The sequence below is a fragment of the Lytechinus pictus genome, chromosome 16, assembly GCF_037042905.1.
Source record: "Lytechinus pictus isolate F3 Inbred chromosome 16, Lp3.0, whole genome shotgun sequence".
NCBI classification, from domain to species: Eukaryota; Metazoa; Echinodermata; class Echinoidea; order Temnopleuroida; family Toxopneustidae; genus Lytechinus; species Lytechinus pictus.
The window spans coordinates 20,029,207-20,046,613 of NC_087260.1; the positions used below are offsets into that span (position 1 = coordinate 20,029,207).

Genomic DNA, 17,407 nt, shown 5'->3' on the forward strand with positions numbered 1-17,407 from the left:
ACAATTTTTCCTTTTTAGCAATAGTTCTTTTAGTATTTCGTTTTATTACACTTTCTCTAAACTTTTTGATTTTTCTATATTTCTCTTTTGACATTGCCAATTTCCTTTGTCTATATTGTCTATTTTTATATCTCCTTAAAGACATGAATTTCATGGTATTCCTTTTATTTTGTCTGAACTGCGCATCTTTTGCATACTTCTCTTTAAGCATGTGTCTCATGGTATTCTTTTGTTTTTGTCTGAACTGCTCATCTTTTGCATACTTTTCTTTAAGCATGTGTCTCATGATATTCTTTTGTTTTTGTCTAAACTGCTCATCTTTTGCATACTTTTCTTTAAGCATGTGTCTCATGATATTATTTTGTTTTTGTCTGAACTGCTCATCTTTTGCATACTTTTCTTTAAGCATGTGTCTCATGATATTCTTTTGTTTTTGTCTGAACTGCTCATCTTTTGCATACTTTTCTTTAAGCATGTGTCTCATGATATTCTTTTGTTTTTGTTTGTAGATTTCCTCATTCTGGTATCTATTTCTAATGATATTCTTTTGTTTTTGTTTGTACATTTCTTCATTCTGGTATCTATTTCTCATGATATTCTTTTGTTTATATCTGAACTTCAAATCTTTTGCATACTTTTCTTTAATCATGTGTCTCATGGTATTTTTGTTTTTCTGCTTGTAATTTTCTTCATTCTGATATCTGGTTTTCCTAGTCTCTTTCACTTTTTGTTGGAAGTCTTTATCTGTCATATATCTTGTTTTATTTGCATTAAGTCGACGTGTTTTATATTTCAAATTAGATTGATACAGATTTTTCATGGTAGCACATTGTTTTACCTTAAAATCAGAATCAGATGTGTATTTGTAGTTTCCTTTGACCTTGTTAATTTTTTCCATTCTCCAGATAATATCTTCATGATATCTTGATTTTTTGCTCTCTTTTTTTCCTTTCTTAGGTGTATTTGCATCTTTGACACAAGCCTCTACTTTGTTTTCATATACCCTACCACGAATTTTTCTCATAAACTCCTTTTTGTATTTCATTCTTTGTGTACAACTTCTTTTACGTCTTTTCTGCATTTTCGTACTGCTTCTATCACTTTTCATGTCAGTAATATTTCTTTCATTGATATTTTCCGTTCTCTTAGAATTTCCATCTTTAAGGACAGAACTGTCTCTGTTTATGTCCTGCGATCTAAATTTCTTTGTTACTTGGCAAACATCTATGTTAGCTTCTATTTCTTGCTCCAAAGTATCCAGTTTTCGTTTTCTTGTCAGATTACAACTTCCATTTTTTTCTAAATTCTGTGGCTCATTGGCACACCGATTAAAATCATTAGCATCAGTACTTTCCATACTAATGTCTTTGTCTGCAGGGGAGCTTTTCATAGTCCATGTTGTCGATTCTGAAGCTTCTTTTATCATATTGCTTTCATCACAAAAGATTATGTTATCCACTTCATCAACTGGACTTAATAACTCGTCTTCATCAATTAATTTGTCAGAAAAAACACTTTGTTCTATTGTTCCAACATTATCACAGATATCATTCTCTACGTGTATTGCATTGTCACTCGGTAATGGATCTTGGGGCAATGAAATGCCAGGTAACTGAAAGCGACCATTCAATGTCTCATTCTTGCCGGAAATTGTTCTTGCAATAACACCTGTGATTTCATATTGCGTATATTCAGAGCAACCCAACGTCCTTGCCAACCTCATACAATGCTTGTGAACACCTTGCCAGCTTGGACTTTCTAGTACTACACTAAAGCCATCCTCTATGAGTAAGCCTCTTGAGTTTCTTGAATGAGAATCAAATACAAAAAAAGATTCAAATGCAGATATGACAACAAAAGTGTTCCCAGAAAATGTTACAAAGCTAGCATTGACATCACTGCATAACTCTTGCTCTAGTGCTTGTTTCAGTGGCAATGAAATTGAGTCCACCAAAGTTGATTCATCTCCTTCTAGCAAACCAGGAATCGATTCACGATATTCAATCTCGAACAATTCATCATAGGCTTCCAAGAGTTTTGGTAGATCAGAAATCAATAAATATTCGTCTTGGCGTGAAACAAACTGCCTTATGTTACGATACAATTCATCCCCGTTGATCAAAATCCTATCCAAATCATCATTATTCCAATCAGCCGCATTTTTCACTTTGCTGTACAACAGAGCTGATAATGAATTAGCAACACATTGCTTTCCAGATGAACAACCAAATCTTTCATGACCTTGATTGAATCTTCCCTGTGCAACTGGTTTGACTCGTGTATCTACTGCTGTACTCACATCTTGTTTTGTTTTTGTGGTCTTTGATGAATCACTACCAAGACTCTTAACAGATTCAACTACATTGAAATGATTATTATCTGTGTATTGTAGAAAAATGCCTCTCTCAGTTGTAATAACATTTATGCTGCCAGGTTTCTTAGCAGAGTACAACTGCCAACACGGTACTTGGTCATTATAAGAATAGATATCAGTATCAATTAAGTTGGCCAATGCACTCATCTCCGTGTCCGTAGCCCAAGTTCCATCTTCCGATATTCTCTTTTCAACAACATATTCTCTGACACTTCTGAACTCACTTCTCAATGTATTCCTGAACATATCGTTAGTTTCTAATAAATGATTAACGGTAAGTCTCCGCAGAATCGCATGATGACGTTCAGTACCGGAAATTCCATACGAAATTGCACGAAAGAAACAGTTGCCATCTCTAATTATAATTTTTATGCACGAAGGAATCCCAATATTCTCGTCTTTATTAAAACTTTCAAGCCAGCTCTTCTGTGCACAATTAATATTCATTTTTTTACAAATCGCTTGTTTCTCATTCATCTCGAGGGGTACAAATTTGAAAGACTTGTCTGGTCTATCGCACATTCCAAGATCTGATACAAACTCTACTTCGTCTCCTGATTCATTCGAACAGATTTCAACTTCATTTTCTTCTTCAACAATGTCTGCTTTGATATCAGATTCCAAGGAAATTTGCACATGAGAGTAATCAATACACTCATCTCCCGTATTCAAAATTGCATTGCTTGTATTTTCGTTCAGTCTTGCATCTGGAACAATTTCAATGTGACACGTTTCATCAAGTACATGCTGTGTACCAATACCCTGACATGACTCTTCACTTTTAATTGAACTACAAGGTATAACTGCAACAGTTTCAATGCTGGTGTCTGAATCTGAATCGATGTAATTCCTACGATTACGTTTGATAGGTGTATCAATGTCAATGTCGCTACCGCTTTCCTCATTCTCTTCAATATCATCCTGCAAATCGACTTGCCTTACTCCATTGGTGACATTCATGTTTTCTGCACTACCGATACTTTGTTTTCTAATTTCACCTGTTCCATTCTCATTTAATGGCATGTTTGGAGGATGACCGTCATTACTGCCTCTTGATTCTCCTTTATCTTTGCCTACTGTGATCGATTTATCAGAATTGTTTGATTGATTAGAAACTTTTTCTTTCTCTGAAGAATTTGTCACTTCATTGTGGATCATATCTGTGTTCAACTCTTTTACTTCCTTCTTTGACGATTTTGAAAAAGTGCAATCGACATCATCTACCCTTTTTTTCACTTTGATAAACTGACCTTTCTTGTTCCTTTGTTTGCCTCCTGCATGAACTCTGTACCGTCTCAAATCCTTCATCTTTCCCAGAATATTACACGTTCTTCGGTTGGAGTGCTTAGCAGAATCTGGTTTCGACAATGGAGACAACTTAGTAGTTACATTAGCATAGGATCGATTTTGCATTTTCTCAAATTCCTTACTGGCATCATTACAAAATTTCATGGAAAGCGGAGATTTCACACTGCAAGCATAAATGCTCAATAGAGTTTCTGCATAGGATTGGACACCAACATGTTTTTCTTCATTTTTCATTTTGTGGTTCTCATCATTCTCTTTTTTCTGTACTGTGTTTTTCCTCTTACGACTTCCATAAAATGTCTTGAATGCTGTGCCAATGTACGTTACACCTGGTTCCAACAATACACCATTGACTGATCTTTCCTGCCTTTTGCCCTGATCATTTCTTTGTTCTGAATTTGATTGCAACCTTTCTTCCCTTTTTCTTGCCATTAGTTTTGCTCTCTTGCATTTTACTTTCACCCAGCTATTGTCAAATTCTTCACTGAGCAAGTTTTGAGACAGATTGTCTGTTACACCATTTTCATATCTGCTACATTGATCTGTAAGCACTGTGCTCTTTTTTTCTTTGACATACCTCTTCCTTGCTCCCTTAACTTGCCTTGTCTGCTTGAAGGTTTTGATGTTCTTATTGCTATTGTCATCATCATCATCATCATCATCATCTGCTTCCATTAGAGGCTCATATCTGTTATAATGAGATGGAATACACTCTCTGTCAAATATGCGATCACCAATGTTGCTATAACCACAACATGAACAAATCCATATCAATCTCTGGTCAGCAAATTTGTTATTGTTCACGTATTCCTTACATGTCACATGGAAATCATTGTTGCAAGATTCACACGTTACGTAGGTTTCATATTCATTGATCTTATCCATGCACAGATAACATTCATCAACATCTGTATTGATCATCGATGTATAATTAGAGAGTATGCTCAAAATTTCATGAACAACTGAGCTGAAATGATCGACAGCCATTTTCAATTTCTCTTCTGCAATAGACATAAAATGCTCAATATTATAATTTTACAGTTCAACTAGTTAATTCCAAATGAATGCCTTGATGTGTTTTCAACACGTAAAATACTCGTATCCAATAACTTTTTTTTTTTCAACAAACGTTGGTTTACAACTGGAATATTGGATGAATATACGGGTTTTGGCTATGAAATTATATAAGCCTCCTTGTATTTCACAAAATACTCTTATCCAATATTTTTTTTTTTCTCAACAAACGTTGGTTTCCTATTGGATGAATTTATGGGTTTTGGCTATTAAATTATATAAGCCTTGTTGTATTTCTTGTACCTTGTTCTCTTACTTCAATTTTTCTACTTTTGTTATATATCAAGCTCGCTTTAACAAAAATGGAAAATCTGTGATTTAATTTTTTCCAGCCACTTAAACCAATTTGTTTTACTTAAGCCTTCTTCTTTTACTTCAATTTTTCTTACTCTTTTCGATACTTGATTTATCAAGCTTAGCTCTTTCTCCAAAAATTTGTAAATGATAAAATATCCTCTTTATAACAGTGTATCTTGATCTTATTCTCTTCAATATTTCCTTTTTTTAATGTACAGGTGATTTATCAAGGTCAATTTCCCTTTTCCAAGCTCTGTTAACTTCTGAATTTTATTTTCTTCCTTCAACTTCGCTCACTTTTTATCAATAAACCAAGCTCAATTCTTTTTTAGATAAAAACAAATTCTCTTATCAAATATTCTCTTTCTAATTTGAAAGCCACTAGTACTTCCCAGTCTTGTTATCTCGATTTGAATTTTCTTTTTCTAATTTATCAAGTTCAAGCCTTTTTTGCAATCTAGAAACTTTTTTATGAAATATTTCTTCGAACTACTCAAGCTCACTTGGATATTTAACTTTATCTTATTAATCAATTTTTTAAAACCCTTTTTTGTTTGTTTTTTCTTCAAACCTCTGTATATAACCAAAAACTCTTTTACTTTAATTACTCAAACTATGTTTTTACCCTTTTTTGTTTGTTTTTTCTTCAAACTTCTGTATATAACCAAAAACCCTTTTATTTTAATTACCCAAACAATATTTTCTACCCTTTTTGTTTTTTTCTTCAAACGTCTGTATATAACCAAAAACTCTTTTATTTAATTATTCAAACTATGTTTTTTACCCTTTTTTTTTTTTTTTCAAACCTCTGTATATAACCAAAAACCCTTTTATTTTAATTACTCAAACAATATTTTCTACCTTTTTTGTGTGTTTTTTCTTCAAACGTTTGTATATAACCAAAAACTCTTTTACTTTAATTATTCAAACTATGTTTTTTTACCCTTTTTTGTTTTTGTTATTTCTTCAAACCTCTGTACATAACCAAAAACTCTTTTACTTTAATTACTCAAATAATATTTACCCTTTTTTGTTTCTTTTTTTTCCTTCAAATGTCTGTAAACTCTTTTACTTTAATTATTAAAACTATGTTTTTTACCCTTTGTTTCTTTTTTTTTCAAACCTCTGTATATAACCAAAAACTCTTTTACTTTGATTACTCAAACTGTTTTTTAACCCTTTTTTGTTTGTTTTTTCTTCAATCCTCTGTATACAACCAAAAACTCTTACTTTAATTACTCAAACTATGTTTTATCTCTCGATTTTATTCTATTCAATTTTCCTTACCTTTTTTCAGTATAGTTCATCAGTCACTTCTTTCTTATGAATCTATGAACTTCTGAGCCTTATTCTTTTATATCAGGTGTGCTTCTTTTCATCAAACTCTGCAAATGATAAAATACCCTCTCTGGAACTACTCGAGCCTACTTGTTTATCTGGATCTCATAAGCTTCAATTATTCTCAATTTACAAACTGTGTTTATAATATATCAAGGCCACTTTTTTTCTTGTTTGCAAAAGTTGTAAACCTCTAGCCTTTTGTCTCTTAGCACAATTTTGATCACTTATTTTCTGATTAACCAGCCTTATTTCTTCCTTAAATAAGAAATATATTTGATCAAATATCCTCTGAAATTATTAAGTCCACTAGTACTTCTCAACCTTGTTTCCTAGACTTCAATTTTATTCACAATACTCTACCTAATCAAGCTCACATCTTTACTTTCAATCTAAACACTTTTTAATCAATATTTTCTTCACAACCACTCAAGCTAACTTGTAATTACAACTTACTCCTATTACTTCAATTCTCCTCACCTTTTTTTCCCTCTAAAAACTCTGTAAATAATCAAATACTCTTTCCTCAACGATTCAAGCCCAGCTGTATCTCTAGACTTAATTGGATATAAATTCTCGTCTCCTTTTTCAGTATATATAATTTATTACTCACTTCTTTCTCTTGAGAGTCTCTAAACTTCTGAATGTTATTCTCTTAATTATATATTCCTCACTCTGCTATCCTAAAAGAAAAATAACCTTAGTAAAATAAACTCTTTCAGATTACTCAACACCACTTGTCCTCTTGACTCCAATTTTATTCACTCTCTTTGTAATTTTTCAAACTCATAAGAAAGAAACACTTTACAGTCAAATAATGAAGTACACGTCTTTATTTTCTCTTTTTTCTTCTGTTTTGTTTTTGTTTTTGCTTTGTTTGGGGGGTTTCACCTCATCTCCTTTTCAGGGGTTTCACCTGTTCTCCGCTTTCTTTTTTAATTTTTTTTGTTTTTGTTTTTCTTGTTATTTTATTTGTTTTTATCGTTATTCTTGTTAATCTCGTTATCTCGTTTATCTCGTTAACTAGTTTTTTGCTACCAGTCCTCACAATTCTCTTTGACTCAACCAAGCTTTCGTGCAAGGTGCAAGGTCTACTGTCGTGAATTGTGGGGTAGACTTTCTTGGTTTCAGGGGTTTCACCTGTTCTCCTTTTTTTACTAACTTAACAGGAGTTTCACCTGTGTGCTTGTTGAGGGGTTTCACCTCTTCGCCGGTTTTACAGTGGGTTTCACCTGTGCGCCTGTTCAGGGGTCTCACCTGTTCTCCTTTTTTTTATTTTTTTCGTTTGCTACCCACAATTCTTTTTGACTCAACCAAGCTTTCGTGCAAGGTGCAAGGTCTACTGTCTTGAATTGTGTGATAGACTGATTTGTTTCAGGGGTTTCACCTGATCTCCTGTTCAGGGGTCTCACCTGTTCTCCTTTTTTTATTTTTTTCGTTTGCTACCCACAATTCTTTTTGACTCAACCAAGCTTTCGTGCAAGGTGCAAGGTCTACTGTCTTGAATTGTGTGATAGACTGATTTGTTTCAGGGGTTTCACCTGATCTCCTGTTCAGGGGTTTCACCTGTTCTCCTTTTTTAAATTTTTTAGTTTGCTACCCACAATTCTTTTTTACTCAACCAAGCTTTCGTGCAAGGTGCAAGGTGCAAGGTCTACTGTCTTGAATTGTGTGATAGACTGATTTGTTTCAGGGGTTTCACCTGATCTCCTGTTCAGGGGTCTCACCTGTTCTCCTTTTTTTTATTTTTTCCGTTTGCTACCCACAATTCTTTTTGACTCAACCAAGCTTTCGTGCAAGGTGCAAGGTCTACTGTCTTGAATTGTGTGATAGACTGATTTGTTTCAGGGGTTTCACCTGATCTCCTGTTCAGGGGTTTCACCTGTTCTCCTTTTTAAAATTTTTTAGTTTGCTACCCACAATTCTTTTTTACTCAACCAAGCTTTCGTGCAAGGTGCAAGGTCTACTGTCTTGAATTGTGTGATAGACTGATTTGTTTCAGGGGTTTCACCTGATCTCCTGTTCAGGGGTTTCACCTGTTCTCCTTTTAAAAATTTTTTAGTTTGCTACCCACAATTCTTTTTTACTCAACCAAGCTTTCGTGCAAGGTGCAAGGTCTACTGTCTTGAATTGTGTGATAGACGGATTTGTTTCAGGGGTTTCACCTGATCTCCTGTTCAGGGGTTTCACCTGTTCTCCTTTTTTTTGAACAATTTTTTTTTTTAGGGGTTTCACCTAATCTCCTGTTCAAGGGTTTCACCTGTTCTCCTTTTCCAGGGGTTTCACCTGCTCTCCTTTTTTTAAATTTTTTATCTTTTTTTTTTTCCAGGGGTTTCACCTGCTCTCCTTTTTTTTGAACAATTTTTTTTTTTAGGGGTTTCACCTAATCTCCTGTTCAAGGGTTTCACCTGTTCTCCTTTTCCAGGGGTTTCACCTGCTCTCCTTTTCTTAATTTTTTTTTTTTTAATTTTTTTTAAATTTTTTTTTTTTAATACCGGGCTTGCACCTGTTCTTCTTTGTTTACGGGAAGCTGTAGAGAGAAGAGAAAGAAACATGAATTTCCCCACCTTCCTGTTTCAAGTGTTGCAACAATGTTTCGCCAGTGCGAGACCAGAAATATATCTCAGCTTCTGTTTCAATTAAAGTAAACAAATACTAAACCTTTGATCTTTTGACTATGAAATCGATAAATAAATAATTATTACTCCAAAAATCAAACATGTATATTGTAAACCTGATCGAATCATGTGACCTTGAGACCAAAAATCTTAATAGATCATTGTCATTTGTATATGCTAAAATGAGCCAAGTTTGAAGTTGATCCATCAAAGGATATTTTAGTTATAACAAGACCGGTCTATTTCTTAGGTATTTTATTGAATTCCATGAGCTTGACTTTTGACCTTGAGACCCCAAATCTAATCAGATCATCGTCACTTGTATATGCATACGTGAGTCAAGTTTAAAGTTAATCTGTCAAAGGGTTTGATACTTATTGCAAGAACAATCTATTTTTTATGTCTTTTATTGAATTGTATGACCTTGATCTTTGACCTTGAAAAAAAAAAAAATCAGTTCATCATTACTTCCATATGCACACATGAGCAAAGTTTGAAGTTGATCGTCAGATTTTTTCGAGTTATAGCGAGAACAGTCTCTTTCTTATGTATTCTATGACCTTGACCCTTTAACCTTGAGATCCCCATAACTAATCAGCTCATCGTCACTTGTATGTGCACACGAGCCAAGTTTGCATATGATCCGGCACAAGAATTCAGACTTATCGCAAAAATGGTCTAGTACTTATGTATTTTAATGAATTTTATGACATTTGACCTTTTACCTTGCAAACCAAAAACTAATCAGTTCAGAGAAGTATCGAGCCAAGTATAAAGTTGATTGGTTGACTGGTTTTTAAGTTAGCGTGAGAACGAAAATGGGAGAGATGGACGGACGGACAACCCGAATACGTAATACTTCCAGCATCCACTTTTAATGGATAGAGGCATTAAAGAGTCCATTCTTATGCATGTCATAGATTTTTTGCTTTGAACCTTTGATCCATCACCCCCATAAGTACAATAGAAACTCGTTAGAAAGAGATCTGATAAAATAATACTCCTGATATAACAAGGTAATATTTTGGACTAAGCTCTTAAATTCTCTTGTTTTTTTAACCCTCATATTATGACATTCCTGCTATAACAAAGAAATTTTGATGTACCCAAGGACCTCGTTATTCTGAATTTCCACTGTAATTACATAATTGTCACTCCCTTATCACATATGATCAAACTTTCAAAAATTGATCAGTAGAATGTTTTTCAAGTAGTGACTTGCCACTCACAATATGAAATGCAAATTCATACCATTTTCAGAAGAGTGTATTGCTTGTTCATTATGAATTAATCTTTTTTATTTAAACTATTATTTCAAAGCTGGTTCGATAGGCTATCTACGTGTATACATTTTAGCCAAGAAAGAAACGAGATACAGAGATAAAGACAAACGGGGAGAAAGAAAAAACATGGCACAAATCTTGTTATATCAGGGTTAAAAAACAAAAGAATATAAAGAGCCGAGACCGAAATATTACCTTGTTTTATCAGGAATATTGTTATATCAGATCTTTTTATGAGTTTCAACTGTACATGCATACTTACTCTAACTTCAAGCAAAATACAGGAACGAACAAGCTATGCTGTAACTTTGGTAATCTACATTGGGAAAAAAAATGAGAGAAAAATAAATTCTTTTATAACACATACATACTCAAACCCACTGCTCTCCTTTTTTTAAAACAATTATTATTTTTCTTTACACAGAGCTAGCACCCGTTCTTGTTTGTTTACGGGTAGCTGTATCGAAAATAAAAAGAAACATAAATTTTTTGTAGTGTTCCAATAATGTTTTATTATTGATGAAGTATTTTTCACAACATGTAACCTTCAGGTCATTGTCACCCTCTAATTAATTTTCAATTAACTTTCAATTAGATGCATGAAAAAGTAAATGTTATTATAAAACCAGTCTATATATAATGTATTATATTGAATTCATGATCATGATCTTTGACCCAATGGCCCTGAAAACTAATTTCATCAATGTCACATCCCAGTGCATATGTAATAAAATTTCCAAATTGATCCTTAAAATTATTTTCAAGTTTTTGCAAAAACAATCTATTTCTTATGTTATCTATTGAATTTGTAAACATAACTTTTTACCCCAAATCAATCAGATCATTGTCATTTTGCAATGAGTATGTGGGCTATTTCAAGAGAAACGAAGACAACGAGTCCAAAATAGGGTCAAAATTCTAACTCATTTTTATTGTATGAAATTATTCTCAATTTAAAGCTTAGATAGTACCTCATTAATTTAGAAAATTTAAAAGTGTGACATTGTCAACAACCTTCATGATCTGTCAAAGGGTTTGAGAGTTACATGTATTTCAAGAACGGTCTATTTTTTAATGTATTTTATTGAATTGTATGACCTCAACCCTTGACCTTGAAAACAAATTATAATCAGTTCATCATCACTTCCATATGCAGACATGAGCCAAATTTGAAGTTGATCGTCAGATTTTTTTGAGTTATCGTGAGAACAGTCTTATGTATTCTATGATCTTGACCATTTAACCTTGAGATCCCTATAACCAATCAGCTCATCATCACTTGTATGTGCACACACAAGCCAAGCTTGCAATTGATCTCTGAAAGGAATTCAGATTTATCGTGAAAATTGTCCATATCTTATGTATTTTAATGAATTCTATGACCTTTGACCTTTTACCTTGCGAACCAAAAACGAATCAGCTCTTTGTCACCAAGATAAATATCGAGCCAAGTATGAAGTTGATCAGTTGACCAATTTTTAAGTTATCGTGAGAGTGAAAATGGGAGAGATGGACGGACGGACAACCCAAATACATAATGCTTCCAGCATCCACTTTTAATGGGTGAAAGCATAAAAAGTCCATTCTTATGCATTTTATAGATTTTTTTACTTTGAACCTTTGACCCATCACTCCCAAAAGTTCAGTAGAAACTTGTTAGAAAGAGATCTGATAAAATAATATTCCTGATATAACAAGGTAATATTTTGGTCTCAACTCTTATTACTCTGTTGTTTTTTTTAATCCTGATATAATGACATTCCCGCTACAACAAGGAAATTTTGATGTACCCAAGGACCTCATTATACCAAATTTCCACTGTAATTACATAATTGACACTCCCTTATCACATATGATCAAACTTTCGAAAATTGATCAGTAGAATGCTTTTCAAGTCGTGACTTGCCACTCACAATATTAAATACAAATTCATACCATTTTCAGAAGAGTGTATTGCTTGTTCATGTATGAATTAATCTCTTTTATTTAAACTATTATTTCAAAGTTGGTTCGATAGGCTATCTACATGTATACATTTTAACCAAGAGAGAAACGAGATAGAGAGATTAAAGAAAAACAGGGGGAGAAAGAGAAATAATAGCACAAGTCTTGTTATATCAGGGTTAAAAAACAAAAGAATATAAAGAGCCAAGACCAAAATATTATCTTCTTTTATCAGGAATATTATTATATCAGATCTTTTTATGAATTTTGACTGTACATGCATACTTACTCTAATGTCCAGCAAAATACAGGAACGAACAGTCTATGCCGTAACTTAGGTAGTCTATAATGGGGAAAAAAAATGAGAGAAAAATAAATGCTTTTATAACACATACATACTCAAACCCACTGCTCTTCTTTTTTTTTTAATTATTTTTTTTTACATAGAGCTTGCACCTGTTCTTGTCTGTTTACGGGTAGCTGTAGAGAAAATAGAAAGAAACATAAATTTCCCAAGCTTCTTGTTTTCGAGTGTTCCAATAATGTTTTATTATTGATAAAGCAATTTTTTCAAACATGTAACCTTCAAGTCATTGTCACCCTCTTATCAATTTTGAATTAACTTTCAATTAGATGCATGAAAAAGTAAATGTAATATTATAAAAACAATCTATTTATTATGTATTATATTGAATTCATAATCATGATCTTTGACCCAATGAACTGAAAACTAATTTTAAAAATGTCATATCCCTGGGCACATGTAATCAAACTTCCAAATTGATCCTTGGAATGATTTTCAGGTTATTGCAAAACAATCTATTTCTCATATTATGTATTGAATTTGTAACCCTAACTTTTTACCCTCAAAATGAATCAGATCATTGTCATTTGGTAACGAGTCCATGATTCAAGTTTCAAATATGAGTAAAATAGTTTCCAAGTTATGGTAAACAAAAAATTGACGAATCTTCAACCGTGTGCGGTCGAAATGCATGCCTCCGCCAGTGCAAGACCAGAAATATATCCTAGTTTCTGTTCAAATAAAGTTTAAAAAAATACTAAACCTTTGATCTTGTGACTATGAAGTCTTGTCAAATAACTATTTCCCCAAAAATCAAACATGTAAAGTTGATCGAACCATGTTACCATGAGACCAAAAATCTTAAGATCATTGTCATTTGTATATGCTAATATGAACCAAGTTTGAAATTAATCTGTCAAAGGGTTTTAAAGTTATTGCAAGAACGGTCTATTTTTGATGTATTCTTTCTAATTGTATGATCTCGACCTTTAACCTTGAAATAAAAAAAATCATCAGCTAATCATCACTTGCATATGTACACATGAGCCAAGTTTGAAGTTGATCAATCAATTTTTTTTAGTTAACGCAAGAGCGGTCTCTTTCTTATGACCTTGACCTTTAACCTTGAGACCCCCAAAACTAATCAGTTCATCACCACTTGTATGTGCCAAATGAGCCAAGTTTGCAATTGATCCATCAAAGAATTATTGATTTATCGCGAAAATGATCTATTTCTTATGTACTTTATTGAATTCTATGACCTTTGACCTTCTACCTTGGGAACAAAAACTAATCAGCTCTTTGTCACCCAGATAAGTATCATCGAAGGTGTGCAAAATATTTGCTTGGAAAACTCGACATTGGGTTTTTCAGAACAAATATTCTGCACACGCGAAGATCAAGACTAGTACGTGCGATCGTGTGAGATCGGCTTTCTTTGTTGTGCAAAAGGCAGTATTGTGACATCACAAATTAACACATGAAGTCATGGCGATATGTGGGTATCGAAGTGAAAATCACAGCGCTGGGTAAGAATTGTTGCTTTCTTTTCATCTTTTTACCGAATGAATAATGCGATCCACCCTAGCATTTAAAAGCATCGTGATGATGAAATTTTTTATATGATTCTTGAAATGATGATCAAGACCCTTTAACACTTTGGTTAAAATTTCCTGCCCGGGTCATGAATCAAACAACTATTCTTACATTTTGTAAAAAATCTACAAATGTTTTCATGTGTTAATTTGTGCTGTAAAATACTGCAATTTGCACAACAAAGAAAGCCGATCTTACCCGATCACACGCACTAGTCTTGATCTGAAGGTGTGCAAAATATTTGCTTAGAAAACCCCACGTGTAACCATTACGTTTTTCCTAACGAAATATTCTGCACGTGTACGCGAAGATCGAGACTAGTGCATGTGATGGGCGAGATTGGCTTTCTTTGTTGTGCAAATGGCAGTATTGCGACGGCAAGAATTAACACATGAAAACATGGTGACACGTGGATATTGAAGCGAAAACCATAGCACTGAATAAGAATTGTTACTTATTTTTCATCTTTTCACCGAATGAAAAATGTGATCCACCCACGCAAAAAGTGTTCGGAAGTTAAGTAAAATATTTTAACCCCTCTAGTTTTTTGTAAAATGTGTAGATTTTTTATAAAATGTTAGAATAGCCGTTTCTTTACATGAGCCCGCAAGAAATTTTAACCAAGACTTTAAAGTGTCATCAAGACCATATCAAAAATGATATACAAATTTTCTCATCACGACGCTCTTAAAGCTAGATCCACCCACGCAAGAGCTGTTCTGTCATTAGTACAATGTTTTAACCCCTCTATTTTCTTTTGGATAAATGTGTAGAGTACCTCTAGATTTATTACAAAATACTAGTAGAATAGTTGTTTGTTTACATGCCCCAGACAGAAACAGACTAAATAGCATGTAAATAAGACCTGCTGTGAAGTGAAACTTAGCAGTACACAACACAAATTGTAAAAAAAGGTCTTAAAATATTATTATTATAACAAAACTAGTAAAACTAGGCCGATGATGACAGCACACAAGAACAAATAGTAAAAATAATTCTTAAATTAAAATATGATTAGGAGTCTAGACTCTAGTCTAGGCATAGAATCTACTGTACCGTAACAAAAAATATTAAAACAGATGAATGATCCGTCTTCCATTTAGAGACTATCACCAGAGAGAGTAGGGCCCTACTCAAATCTTTAATTTTGAAAATATTTTTTGTGTTTGGCAATGAGTTTTCAATTCTAGGGGGCCTTGCAAATACAGCAAATAACATAGCCTTTTATAGGGCCTAGGCTTGCAAAAATTAGACCGAAAAATCTGTCTATTTTGGTCACGATATGTTCCGCTGAGACTTCGTCTGGCCTCACGGAATCCCTCCCGAGTCCCTACATAGACCGAAGTCTCCAATACGCACCGCTGTAGTGAAGGCCTTAAGCACTGCTATAGGAAAGCGGGTGAGGCGGGGTGAGGTACCTCACCCGACACTGGCATTCAAAATTTAACTCCGCAGAACATAAAAAGAGGATTTGTATATCTAAAATGATATGTAATAATAACAAGGGACTTACCAGATTTTTCATATTTTGAAGATTTCAATGAAATATCGGCCTATAGCCAATGTACTTCTCATCGATGTGCTTCGCAGCGATGTGGGAGCGTCAACCATATACGTGTGCCGAACTTCGAACCCCTGCGCTGCTGCATCAATTTGAAACTTTGAAATGCAGCTTGGATTACAGTACAGGCGCACGCCACAACGCCCAGTTGTGATGATCACGTCTCAAGATGGCGCTATACTACTTATCGCAGGGAAATTGTTCTTCGCTCTTTCAGGAACAAAAATATTATCCCATGTTAATTGTTCTTTGTGAAATGACTGTCTAGCTTTTTTGGAAAAAAAGAGAAAGAAAGGAAAAGGGGGAAAGAGGATTACAATATAATATTAAATAACTGTTATCATCGTCATTAGCATGATCATCATTACAATTTACCAACAGCAATGGGGAACCACCTCGCATGAAATATCAAGTACACTTTAGTGATAAAAAAGAACGAATCCCCAGCCCCCCCCCCCAAAAAAAAAAGAAGGAATGAAAGGAAATATAGGAGAGAAACGTTATAAGACAATGCTTTCTCTTTCTTATTTTTGACATCATTTCGACCATCATCGTATTAACTCTCAACTTCCCCTGCCTTTCTTTTCTTTTCTTTTTTGATTTAATAATTTTATCCTTTCATTTTTTCCTTTTATTGAGATAATTATATCTTCGTGATTTTGCTCTCTAAGAGTGCTTACTTTAAATTTATGTGTATTGTTTTTGTGTTTGAAGTCCTACTTTTGGTTTTCATCATTATTATCATTCTTATCATCATCACCATCATCCTCATCACAATCATAATTATCTTCAACATCACCACAACCATCATCGTTATCATCATCTTAATTTTCTTCTAGATCATCATTATAATCATTATCATCTTCATCATCATAATCATCATCACCATCATCATTATCATCACACAATCATCAGTATCATCATTATTATTATCATCTTCATAATTATCTTTATGACCACTATCATCACCCTGTTCATCACCATCACATCATCTTTATAATTATAATTATTATTATCATTATCATCATCACCATCAGCTCTATCATTAAAGGTAGCGTTTAGTTTAGGTAAACTTTCAAAAATTGGATTGTGGGTAATGAACTGAAATAGAGAAAGATACTTTTTCTGACATTTACCAAAACTAAATACTACCTTTAACTTAAACTAGTCTCATCAAAACATCATAATGTCACCATCTCCTATGGTACAGTATTAACAATAAATGCTTTTAAATTTGAGTTAATGTTTCATTTTAATTTATCAATTGTGTGAATCATAAGGAAAAAATAAACTTCCCACAACTTTCTGATAAAATCAAATTCACAGCTAAAAAACATAGTAGATATAGAATGAAGTTTGAAATGCAAAAATTATGCTGATCTATTGCTTTGTGGTATCAGAATTACAATTGTTCTAATAACAAATTATTCTGCAAGAAACAAAAAGATAGGTTGTAAACTTTTTGCTCTAACAAAATCAGTAAATTTCACAATTTTTTATATAAATGCTGCTAATAATTTTAATCAAAGTGTAGTTGTGAAAAGAAATATAAAGAAATATATACAAAATTAATGTCAAATTAAACAAATTTTAGACCAAAAAGTTAAAAGTGCAGAATTAGCAACCTTATTTGTCAAAAATCGTATAATTTTACCATAAAAATCTTATTATATCTATAAAGAAAGTACTTCTCTTTCTCATTGTTAATCA

At 33.2% G+C, this 17,407-nt stretch overlaps 1 protein-coding gene across 6 annotated transcripts in view; it reads right to left on the bottom strand.

Moving 5' to 3' along the window:
• Positions 1–15,806, bottom strand: part of LOC135156922 (uncharacterized) — a 28,361-nt gene extending 12,555 nt beyond the window's left edge. The window contains exons 1-6 of one of the 6 annotated variants that reach the window (XM_064110808.1): positions 15,650–15,806; positions 12,526–12,579; positions 10,555–10,608; positions 8,887–8,921; positions 4,260–4,370; positions 3,625–3,729 (exon numbers count right to left, since the gene is read on the bottom strand). In XM_064110808.1, the coding sequence (XP_063966878.1) occupies positions 3,625–3,729; positions 4,260–4,347 (193 nt within the window). In that variant the 5' untranslated portion in view covers positions 4,348–4,370; positions 8,887–8,921; positions 10,555–10,608; positions 12,526–12,579; positions 15,650–15,806. The remainder of the gene's footprint in view (positions 1–3,624; positions 3,730–4,259; positions 4,371–8,886; positions 8,922–10,554; positions 10,609–12,525; positions 12,580–15,649) is intronic. The other 5 variants (XM_064110811.1, XM_064110807.1, XM_064110810.1 and 2 more) reach the window with 5 other exon arrangements.
• Between the last annotated feature and the right edge of the window lie 1,601 nt (positions 15,807–17,407).